Here is a 12625-nt window from a genome sequence, read left to right as displayed (position 1 = left end):
GTTATTATGAATTTGTAATTTTTTTGTTTTTCTGTGTAAAATATCTTCAAAATTGATCCCATAAAAAATATAAGAACAGCTCATTATGCATTACAAATGGAAATGTTTTCAGACATTAATTGTTCAACTTGGCTAATCAAACTTATTGATATAGTATATTCTAATTATTTTACATTTTTTATTTCAATGATGTAATTTCTTTTTATGATAAAATGGAACATGTGTGTGATGAAAAATGAGCCATTATCGTTCATCTTAAACTACAAAGGCAGAGTTTCAAGGGCAATTTATATTTATTTCCTCCACAGTGCCTTGCCTAATGTCTTAAATATAGTAAAAAACAAACAAAAACAAAACACAACAATAAGTATGTTGAATGAATAACTAAATGATGCCGAGAATAGTAGATCGTTTACTGACTGGTTCTTGCATGCAATATCCCTTGTATTACAAGCCAGTATAATGACTTTTCCATAATGGCACTTTCTTGGCAAATTTGTTCAGTTTTGGATTCTCCTGTGCTTGAACTTGAAGCAAGAAATATCTAAAATATTGTCAAGGACATTGCTTTCTTACATGAATGTATTAAAACATTCACCTCAGGAAAGACCACCCATTCTAGTTCCCTTGAAAAAAGTTATAGAAAAATCAGATGGCTCTATTCAAGGTGGTGAAGGGGAAGGGAGCACATTGTCCTTATTTTAAGTAAGTCAAAAATTCTGAGGTACATATATTTGATGTGCAAAGTTGTAATATTCAATCCTTTCAATAATCTTATCTTTTTCCCTGGAGTTTAGAGGAAAACAAGCAACATGTAAATAAAAAATTATGATTCTACTGGATCTATCACTGCATTGCATCGTTTATGACATTCTATTCAGCCACAGAGCATTACTAAAGCATTCTCTCATTTTGTCACTAATTAGTATATAATATAACTGACTTTACTGTGTATAACATTAATTTTAGAAACTCTTCCACTACTGTGACACACATCTAGCATCAAGGACATGAGAATTTTCTATCAAATAGGAATTAAAATACCACATAACAAGTAAGATATAATCTACTATTTTTTACTTAAAAAATAAAACTGTCCTGCAGAACAAATCAAGGAAATAATTTGTTTTTAATGAAACATGCTGTGGACTGAATGTTTGTGTCCCCCCAAAATTCATATGTTGAAGCCCTAATCCCTGATGTGATGGTATTTGAAGTTGGGTCCTTTGGGAGGTAATTAGGTTTAGATGACATGAGAGTGGGGCCTTCATGTTGGGATTAGTGCCCTTATATGCATTTCCAGAGAGTTCACTCTCTCTTTCTCTCTGCCATATGAGAACACAGCAAGAAGACAGCCATCAGCAAGCAGGAAGAGAGCTCTCACCAAGACCTGACCCTGTTGGTGCCCTGATCTCTAACTTCTCAGTGTCCAGTGCTGTAAGAAAATTAATTTCTGTTGTTCAAGCTATGGTGTTTGGTATGGTAGCTCAAGCTGATTAAGACAAAACATATCAAAGAATTTGGAGCTAAAACACTAATCAAGTCAGCAGTTTATCAGCGAGGTACTGTGAGAACAATACTGGGCAGGATGCAGGGGGTACATTTGCTTATATATAGCCAGGGCTCCATTATTGATGTCACATGTGACTTTGAACATGTTGTTCCCTGGCTTGATCACTGATTTAGCATCTCTATAATTAAGGAACTGAATGAGCTATTCTGAGAGCCACTGCCACTCCACTTTGACTATGACTCTACCTTGGAACTGCAGTCGCTAATGACACTGCAGTAACTAGGTGATACAGGAAGAAATAATCACTGAAGGCAGGGATGAGGCAAATAACACAATGTGGTGCATAAATTGTCACTCTAACATGATATATAATGTGTAATTGAGATGAGCATTTATGAAATCTGCTTCAAAAACAAAGATCAAAACCCAATACAGCAGCATCATTACCATCTCTTTGTACTAAAGGTTAAGATGTACAAAAAGATGCAAAGAATGCAGATAAAACAGAAAGAGATTGCTGCGGTTACAGAAAACACAGTGGTCATTCATCTCCTTTCTACTCTTCATTATTGTGTACAATGATTTTTCCAAGATGAAGTATAAGAAAGACTAAAATTGCATAGAGAAAAGAGAACGTGAGATACTAACCCAGGACAGAGTAGTGCCATCAGCAAAAAATTTCTCTTCCATTCAACACCTTTAAATGCTGAAGAAGTAAAAGACAGAATAGTTACTGTACAACTTGATTTAATCCACTTTACAAATACTTTATAGTAACCAAGACACAATTACATTTTGATAAGTTGGCTAAAATTCCCCATGCAATTTAAAAATTTTTATAGCATTTTAATTTCTACATTTAACACACTAACTTACTGGAATAATAATGATAATAATAATGATAAGAGTAATGCTTACTCTTATACATTTTAGCAGACACATATCCAGCAGGAGTTCCCAAAAGGACCCATAACACAACAGTACAGGTCATTAAAGCTCCTCGATTGGCAGGGGAAAGGAAACCAAGGCAGGCCAGAACTAAGGGTACAAAAAAGAAATATCAAACCAGTGACAATAATAGCCTCAAAAGCACATAGGTCTTTGTAATGAGTTAAATACAACCTTACTAAGACATATTATATGAAACAGCATGCAAATTCTCTGATGTGAATACTTAAGTGACACTGCAAAGTATGTTATTCACTTAGCTAATTCTTTGACAATGCTTTTCTTAATGAAAAGTTCTGACTTTCAATACAAGGCAAATGAAATAAGTTTTCAAGTTGGATTTAGTATTTAATCTCACTGTTTACATCAAAATTAAACAAAACATCTCCCCCTTCCCTACTCCAATAGTCACTCCAATAAACAGGAAATGTTTTTTCCTACAAAAATTTCCTTCTGTTTCCTTTGATTCAAGTTGAAGAATAAAAAAAAGTGAGACGTGGTCTCAGGAAAATACAACTTTGAGAGCTGAATTTTAAAATTATCATTGACATCTGAAACACTTAATAAGCCATTTTTTTACAGCAGTTTTGTTTATGAAAATTGCTACTCTATCAAAAACTGACAAGCTCCATTATTAGTTTATAAGTGAAGGCATCCAGGGTTCATCAGCCATTGTAAGCCTACTAACGATGCCATTTTACTTATACATTTAAAGACCAGCACTTAAACTTGCCATAGAATTTCAAGATGCTAGTCTTTGAATTATGAACTCCTTTAGTCCACTTAAAATATGATTCTACCCGCATGCTGATTTTCAAGAAAGCATCTATTTTGCAAAGCAAGGAGTATGTGTATTGGACATTACAATAAATTATTAAGAACTGAAGAAGCTATGAAAGGTCTTTAATATAGGAACATATTCAGACTCATATCCCTAATTTGAGAACACAGAAATTTAAGTACTAAAAAATGCAACCTTCCTTAAATTTTAGGGTATTAATTTTCAAAGTCCTTTTGTACATATAAATCAAAGTTTGACATATGTTGGCAGTTCACTAAGATTGTTTAAGATGATACATATTGATCTGAGCCTACTCACATAACGTAATCAATGTCATAATCAAAACTTGTATTCCTTGACCCAGGAAAACTGACAGCAACATTCCATTCCTTGGAGGTCTGAATACATCCCCATGAACTAGCTTCCAACCAAACTCCTCCTGGTTATCTTCCTGCATAGGAGAAAGTCTTTAATAAACATACAAGTTACTATGATAGAAAGTTACAAGAGCTTTGAAATTTAGATGAAACTGAATTTTCCTCTAAAGGCAGACTAACTGGAAGCCAATGGCTCATTTTAGATATAACAGGTCTCTGGAAAGTATGGGATCCTGTCATACAAATGAGTCATCCCCTTACTCTAAGTTTTGCATTGGAGGGAATGTATTAATTATATAAAGCACATAACTGGCTTGATTTTCATGAAGAAAGTGAAATGATTTAAGATATATAAAGAATTTAACTAATTTTATAGAAATTAAAAATCCACTAATATAAAAAAATTCACTAATATACAAATGATTACAAGAGTCAAAACAACATAACAGATAAAAACTAAATTTACCTAAATTACAGTATTTTTCAATTTTGGCACATTTATCTCATGCTCCAAATTAATGAAAATCTTAAATAATTATTTAAAAAAGAAAGCTCAGAAACACATAAAAAGGAATATAAAAAGTTTATCAACTCTTTGATAAAATAACTCTCTAATAAATTTACCCATACTTTTTAAGAATCTACACAATTCTATAATTTCTTTTTTATTAAATTTACAGGGGTGACAATGGTTAGTAAAATTACATAGCTTTCAAGTGTATATTTCTATAACACATCATCTATATATCACATTGTATGCTCACCACCCAGAGTCAGTTCTCCTTCCATCACCATATATTTGGCCCCCTTTACCCTCTTCTACCATCCCTCTGCCCCTTACCCTCTGGTAACCACCAAACTGTTGTCTGTCTATGAGTTTTTATTTGTAATTTGTGATTCAATACAATATGCAAAATAACTATGTATCAAAAATGTGTTGTATTTAAGGTGTTATACTGTAAGAAGAAATATAGCATTGAGAACTGGGCAGAATAGTTATTCAAATATTTGCTGAATCAAATGTGTGCATTTTTACTTACGGATGCATTCATGTGATTATATCTCACAATATCTCTATGGAGAGTCCTTAATATAATCATAGCCACCATTCCAGATAAGAAGAGAACAATAACAAAGGAATTCATAATACTAAAAGATGTAAAAAGAAAAAAGAGAGAGAAGTTAAATCTCAAGTTCCTTATTTGAACAGTAAAAATAAAATGTGGTATATATAAGAGACATTCAAATTATCATTATGTTGATCAGTTTTCTAAAGTTAAACTCAGATTAAAGGCTCAATACATCAATATATTAAAAGAACTTAAAGCTCCATCACCAACATGTATTACAAACAAAGCAATAGAAACAAAACTATTCTTAAGGTTATTTTAGAATTTTTTAAGAGTACATTCCTGAAAAGAAACACAGAGAAGTGAATAAGATCAGTAACACAAACTTAGTTTCAGAGTGTGGAACTGGAAATGAAAGTTCAGGAATCAAGGTTTAACTAATGGCTGACTGAGTTCTTAGCTGACAGACCAAGGCTATAGTCTTTTAACTTTATCGCTCTGTGAGTTTCAGGATAAAGACCCCATGGACAAATTACCTACCAGCTCTTACTCTTTCTAAAATTAAAACTTAAAAAACTATCCCCAAATCAAAATCAACACTTTTTGCAATCCCACCATCCAGCCAAACCCAAACACATTTAAAAATTTCACCAGAATCTACGAAAATGTCAGCATTGTTTTAGAAAGATGCCAATAGCATAATTGATGTCTACAATGTCTCTTAAACATCATAAGTCAATTATATCATGACAGAAACTAAAGTACATTTATTGATACATTATAAATATTAATACTATTAGAGATTAGCGCCACAATCTATCTGGAGGCTCTTCACTTTCACAGCTCCTGTAAAGAAACCTTTTAAATAAATTTTATCTAAAGAGTTGCTGGGCAGGGAGGTGGAGTAGGTAAATGCCATGCTCACATTCTCCCACCACCACATCAAAAGTACAACTAAACTACAGAACAACCATCGTGGAGAACTGCCTGAATTCTAGCTGAACAGAAGTCCTATAATTAAGGATATACAGAAGAAGCCATGTCGAGGCTGGTAGGAGAGACAGAAATGCAGAATGGGCTGGTCCCATACCCACATATGATGGTTAAACATTGGGAGACATATCTCAGTTGCAGCAGTCCCTCCTGAGGAGTGAGGAGTTCCAGCCCCACACCAGGTTCCCGAGCCCAGACTTCCAATGCTGGGAAAAGAAGTCACCACAACTTCTGGCTGTGAAAACCATCAGAGATTGTGGCTGAGTGAGACAGAGGATGACTGCAGTCCCAGGTGATCCTCTCAAAGGGCCTGCACATGAACCTATCACAAATGGACTCACTCGCTATGAGCTCCAGCTCTTAGGCAGCAGCTCAAAAAACAATAGAGACATATGGGGAGGAACTGAATTGTCTGGTGCCAGGGAGAGAGCTGGAAGAGCTGCTTTCTCCCATACAGAAGTGCTGGCAGAAGCCATTGTTCCTTTGTTGAGCCTGCCCACAACCCCACACAGGTGGGTGCAGTATATAGAACTCCATCAAACTAGCTACTAACACTGCTGCCCTGCCCTGAAACAAACAGCAGGTGATTCATGAAACAAGCAGCATCTGACCTCAGCATACCCCACACCTCTTGCTAAGCATCCCCAAGCTTGGCACAACTGGCAGCCAGACACTGTTCACAGCTTAGCCTCTCCCAAGCACCTCCAAGCCCAGTACAAGTGGCAACTATCTGCAGATCATTTGTAGTTCATACCAAGTGGTCCCAGGAAGAGCACAGGCAGCAACGGAACTTGGTCTGCACCAGAGCCTGCCCAAGAGGCTCCAGAACCAATACACCTGATGGCCAGCTTCAGACAACACCAAAGCACCATCCAACCACCTCCACAAACGACATACCCAAAGGGCAGACTGGGCAGGCACAAGAGCCTTACTAAAGCAAATCCTGCTCCATCGGGTCAGCCCCTGCACAACAGCTCTTCACTGTAGTCACAGCCAGTCCTCACAACTAATCAGCCTGAAAGTCAATCCCTCCTATTATCAGACTGTCATGCCGGGTGTCATGCAGGGTCTCTGGTCCCACTTCCCACATAAGAATGCAGGATATGTTGAGGCCAAAAAGGAACACCCACGGAGCCATAGATAGGGGAGTCATACCACTATATTCTCGCTGGTGGCTGGGTTGGAGACACAGGAAGCAGGAGCCATACTATCTGAAACCTGCTGCCCATTTCTCTCTGCCAACCAACCTCACTTGCTAACCACAATCCACGCTTGCCAGCTCAGCCACCATCTTCTTGCTAGCCCCCGTTTTCTGCCAGCGTAGCCACAGCAGTTATATTAGTGGCCAATGGCTCACTGGTTACAGCTGACAGCCAACTAGCCACAGCTGATGGCCATCCAATCACAGTTGATGGCCATTTACTACCTGTGCCAGCACCTTTCCACGTGAGGGCAAGAGCCTGAAAACTGCACTCCTGGCTCTGTCCCCACACAGACCAACAAAAATCAAGACTCAACTAAAACAGGAGGGCACACACAACCCACACAAGGGACACACCAGGAGCACTTGGCTCAGGTGACCAGGGTGACTGTGCCACTGAGCCCCACAGCACACCTACTACATAAGGCCACTCTACTAAGACCAGAAGACATAGCAGCTCTACCTAATACATAGAAACAAACACAGGGAGGCAGCCAAAATGGGGAAACAAACGTCCAAAATATAAGAACAGAGCAGAGCTCCAGAAAAAGAACTAAACAAAATGGAGATAAGCAATCTACCAGACCCAGAGTTCAAAATACTTGTTATAAGGATGCTCAGTGATCTCAGGGGGAACTTCAACAAAGAAATAGGAAACATAAAAAAGAAGCAGTCAGAAATAAGGAATGCAATAACTGAAATCAACAATACTTTAGAGGGTATCAACAGTAGATTAGATAAATCAGAGGATTGAATCAGCAATTCAGAAAATAAGGTAGCAGAAAACACCCAATCAGAACAGCAAAAAGAAAAAAGAATCAAGGTTCCAATCAAGATGACACACTAGGTAAACACTGCACTTACCGTCTCTCACGATCACATCAAAATTACAACTAAACTACAGAACAACCATCCTCAAGAATTGCCTGAAATCTTGCTGAACTGAAGCCCGACAACTAAGGACATATAGAAGAAGCCACCTTGAGACTGGTAGGAGGGGCAGAGACGCGGAAATGGCTGATCCAACACCTACATGTGACCATTAAAAATTGGGGCGATATCTCAGCAGCGAAGGTCCCCCCGCAGGAGCAAGGGGTTCCAGCAACACACCAGGCTTCCCATCCCAGGGTTCCAGTGCCAGAGAGAGAAGTCCCCATAACTTCTGGCTGTGAAAACCAGTGGAGATTGTGCCTGAGTGAGACAGAGGGTGGCTGCACTCCCAGGTGCACTCCACACGTAGACTTACTCACTGACAGAATCACTGGCTCTGAGATCCAACACTGGGGCAGCAGCTGGAGAGGCCACAGGGATATATGGTGGGGGGGGGGATAAGTTGTCTGGCTTTAGGACAAGGGCTGGAGGAACAGCTTTCTCCCAGATGGAGGAGCTGGCAAAAGCCATTGTTTCTTTGTCAATCCCTTCCCATTCCAGGCATGCAGATACAGGAGGCAGCCATATCTGAGTCTACAACAGGCTGGCTGACGCCGTGTGTTCACCATGCCCTGGTGATTCTGAGACCCCACCACACCCAACTTTCGGGCACACCCAAGCTGCTTCCAGTGGGTTTTTTGTACAAACTGCCTGCCTTGGCTCATCCTGCAGATGGTCCTAGGTTCTCTCAAAGGATTAGGGAACCCAGACAAGCAGCATCTGGCTTGAGAGTGTCATGTACCTCTGGCTGAGCAGCCCTAAGCCTGGCACTAGTGGCAGCCAGACTTGGTTTGCAGCTTGGACTCTAGAGGCACATCCAAGCATGGCATGGGTGGAGACCATCTGCAGATTGCTGGGTGGCCCTGGATAAGGCATGAGCTGCAGCTGAATTTGACATGCAGTGGGTCCCCTTCCAGGTGGCCCTGAGGCTGGCAAACCCAGTGGCCAGCTTCAAAATGAGCTGGGGCATCAGCCAGTCACCTCCAAGGATGATACACCCAAGGGGAAGATTGCGCAGGCACCAATGTCTTCTTCAGGCACATCTGGCTCTGTATGGTCACCCATGTACAACAACTTCTCCACTGTAGTCACAGCCAGTCCTCAGAACCAATGAGTCCAAGGGTCAACCCCTCCAATTGACATGCAAACAGCAACGAAGATTCAACTACAAGAGGAGGGCACACACAACCCAAATAAGGCACATACCTGGAGTGGGTGGCTCAGGTGACCAGGAAGACAATGCCACAGCACACCTACTACATAAGGCCAGTCTACTAAGACTGGGAGACATAGCAGCCCTACCTAATACATAGAAACAAACACAGGAAAGCAGCCAAAATGGGGAGACAAAGAACATGTCCCAAATAAAAGAATAGAACCAAACTCCAGAAAAAGAACTAAACAAAATGGAAACAAGCAGTCTACCAGAAGCAGAGTTCCAAACACTGATTATAAGGATGCTCAATGATCTCAGGGAGAATTTCAACAAAGAGATAGGAGAGACAAAAAACATTTAAAAAAGAACCAATCAGAAATAAAGAATACAATAACAGAAAAATGAAGAATACATTACAGGGAATAAACAATAAATAAGTTGAAGCAGAAGATCGAATCAGCAATTTAGAAGATAAGGTAGCAGAAAACACCCAATCAGAACAAAAAAAAGAAAAAAAAAGTATACAAAAAAATGAGGAGAGTTTAAGGGGCCTCTGGGACAACATCAAGCATACCAACATTCATATTATAGGACTACCAGAAGGAAAAGAGAGAGAGCAAGGAATTGAAAACCTATTTGAAGAAATAATGATAGAAAACTTCCCTAACCTGGTGAATGAAATAGATATACAAGCCCAGGAAGCACAGAGAGTACCCAACAAGATAAACCCATAGAGGTCCACATTATAATTAAAATGGCAAAGATTAAAGTCAAAGACAGAATCCTAAAAGGACCAAGAAAAAAGCAGTTAGTTACCTACAAGGGAGCTCCCATAAAACTGTCAGCTAATTTCTCAACAGAAACTTGGCAGACCTGAAGGGACTGGCGCGAAATATTCAAAGTGATGAAAATAGAGGACTACAACCAAGATTACTCTACCCAGCAAAGCTATCATTAGAATCAAAGGACAGATAGAGAGCTTCCCAGAAAAGAAAAAGCTAAGGAGCTCATCACCACCAAACCACAATTACAAGGAATCTTAGAGGGTCTTCTTTAAGATGAAAGAAAAGATAAAAAATACGAACAATAGACTTCCGGAAAAATGGCGGCGTGAGGTGAGCCTCTGTAAAGCTCCCCTGGAATTTACAAAGAATTGAACAACAAAAACTCCACAAAGGACTCCCTGCACAGCAGACAGGCAAGACGAAGAGGCCCACTACCGACTGAAATCACCTACAGGTGGGAGATTCGCGTGAGTGGAGGGAGGAGGAAGGGGATAGCGCGCGGAGACGGAGCCGCGCGGGCACAGGACGCAGACCTAGCTCAGTGCGCCGAGCTCGCTGCTTCCCGGAACTACTGCAGCAGCGGAAGATCGGACTGCTAGGGCACCGCCAGGGCTCCACAGGGCTGAGGGGACAGCATATAACACGGCTGAACCCAACGCTCACGGCAGAGACCTCGGAGAAAAGACTGAGGAAAAAAGGCTGAAAACGGTGGTTTAAGCCCGCACTGCTGAGCAGAGAACGGAGCCTTAGGCACTGAGACTAGCCGCCCCCTCCCTCCCCTCCCAGAGCTCACCCCGCCCCCACCTGCCCGGTGCTAGAAGCGAAACAGTAGCAGTGTCAGATCAAAACAACAAAAAATTTGCTATCTTGAGAACTGTGACCACAGACACAAATTCACAGCCCAACTAATTCCGGCAAAGGGGAGAGAGCTGTGGAAGCAGGACCGGCTGTGGTGGTGGTCGCCGCCATTGCTCTGGGCCACCTCTCACAACTCACCCCGCCCCTGACCCCACCTATCTGGGCGGATCCCTGCAGGAGTAAACAGAACTGCTGAAATATACGGGCTCTGAATCAGGAGCTGGAAGAGCTTTGGAACATCAAAAGCTCTCCGCATACCCACCGGGACACTGCGCCCTGTGACCTAGACGAACTATTAACAGAGGAGAAGCCTGTCTCCCAGGGAACCCCCATTGTGTGGGAAGTTGGAATAGTGCAGAGAAAACATAGCACTACCGTGTGGGAGAAGAAAAATAAGTTGCAGTTGGAGAAATAATAAAACATTCTACCAACAAGTACTGGCAAACAAAAGAAAGACCGCTTTCTATCAACCTGTTGCAGAAGTCACTCCTGTAGATGTCTAGGAAGAGAAATAGTAAACCAGTATATGCCATGAATAACCAAGGCAACAAGATAGCTCAAAAAGAAAGTGAAAAATCTACAGAGAAGGCACTTAAAGATACAGAACTATGTGACTTAAATGACAGAGAATTCAAGATTGCAGTTCTGAAAAAACTCAACGAGATACAAGAAAACAAAGAGAGGCAGTTAAATGAACTCAGAAACACAATCAAAGAATAGCATAAGCATTTTACAAAACAGGTTGAAATCTTTAAAAAGAAACAAATAGAATTTCTGGAGATTAAGAACTAAATAGAAGAAATTAAGAATGAAATAACCAGCTTAGGTAGTAGAGTTGACCAGATGGAGGAAAGAATCAGTGACATCGAAGATAGAAACCTGGAAATGACACAGATAGAAGAAGAAAGACACTTGAGACTTAAAAGAAATGAAAGAACTCTACAAGAACTTTCTGACTCCATCAGAAAGAGCAATATAAGAATAATGGGCATACCAGAAGGAGAAGAAAGAGAGAAGGGAACAGAGAATATATTCAAACAAATTGTCGATGAGAACTTCCCAAATTTGTGGACAGAACTGGACCCACGAATCCAAGAAGCAAATAGAACACCTAGTTACCTCAATCCCAACAGGCCTTCTCCAAGGCACATTGTATTGAAGCTGTCTAAAATCAACGACAAAGAAAGAATCCTCAAGGCAGCCAGGGAAAAGAAGACGGTAACTTACAAAGGAAAGCCCATTAGATTATCATCAGATTTTTCAGCAGAAACTCTACAAGCCAGGAGGGAGTGGAACCAAATATTCAAACTATTGAAAGAGAGAAACATGAGCCAAGAATAATATATCCAGCAAAGTTATCCTTTAAATATGAAGGAGGAATAAAGACCTTTCCAGACGTACAGAAGCTGAGGGAATTTTCTAATACACGACCTGCACTACAAGAAATACTAAAGGAGGCTATTCGACCACCATCAACAGGGACAATTTGTGGCAACCAAAACTCAAAAAGTGGGAGAGTAAAGGCCTGAACCGGAATATGGGAATGGAGAAAGTAAGCGTGCTGAAGAAAATGGAATACTCTAAATATGAAACTTTCTTTTCCATAAACTTAAAGGTAGCCACTCAAAAAAATCCAGAACTGAAATATATACTGAAATAGAAGAAGAAACAGAGGGAAACATCATAGAATACCACCACACAGAAATAATAGACAACAACAAAAAGCAAACAAACAATGGAGACACAGCCTTACCAGAAAACTAAAGATAGAATGACAGGATATCCTCACATATCACCCTAAATGTAAATGGACTGAACTCACCAATAAAAAGTCACAGAGTAGCAGATTGGATCAAAAAACTAAACCCAACCATATGCTGTCTCCAAGAGACACATCTCAGCTACAAGGACAAGCATAGACTCAAAGTGAAAGGGTGGAAATTGACACTCCAAGCAAATGGTACCCAGAGAAAATCAGGTGTAGCCATAATGATATCAGATGAAACAGACTTC

The 12625-nt window shown here is 40.1% G+C and overlaps 1 protein-coding gene across 1 annotated transcript in view; it reads right to left on the bottom strand.

Moving 5' to 3' along the window:
* Positions 1–1487: 1487 nt before the first annotated feature.
* The window catches only part of LOC109436229 (transmembrane 9 superfamily member 2), a 29532-nt gene continuing 18394 nt past the window's right edge, over positions 1488–12625 (bottom strand). Inside the window, exons 4-7 of the mRNA XM_074323320.1 lie at positions 4660–4768; positions 3561–3693; positions 2432–2551; positions 1488–1492 (exon numbers count right to left, since the gene is read on the bottom strand). Of these exons, the coding sequence (XP_074179421.1) occupies positions 1488–1492; positions 2432–2551; positions 3561–3693; positions 4660–4768 (367 nt within the window). The remainder of the gene's footprint in view (positions 1493–2431; positions 2552–3560; positions 3694–4659; positions 4769–12625) is intronic.

Source organism: Rhinolophus sinicus, chromosome X (assembly GCF_036562045.2).
Source record: "Rhinolophus sinicus isolate RSC01 chromosome X, ASM3656204v1, whole genome shotgun sequence".
Classification (NCBI taxonomy): Eukaryota; Metazoa; Chordata; class Mammalia; order Chiroptera; family Rhinolophidae; genus Rhinolophus; species Rhinolophus sinicus.
Note: the sequence above shows the minus strand (reverse complement) of the source record. Positions and strands in the feature narration are given on the sequence as shown.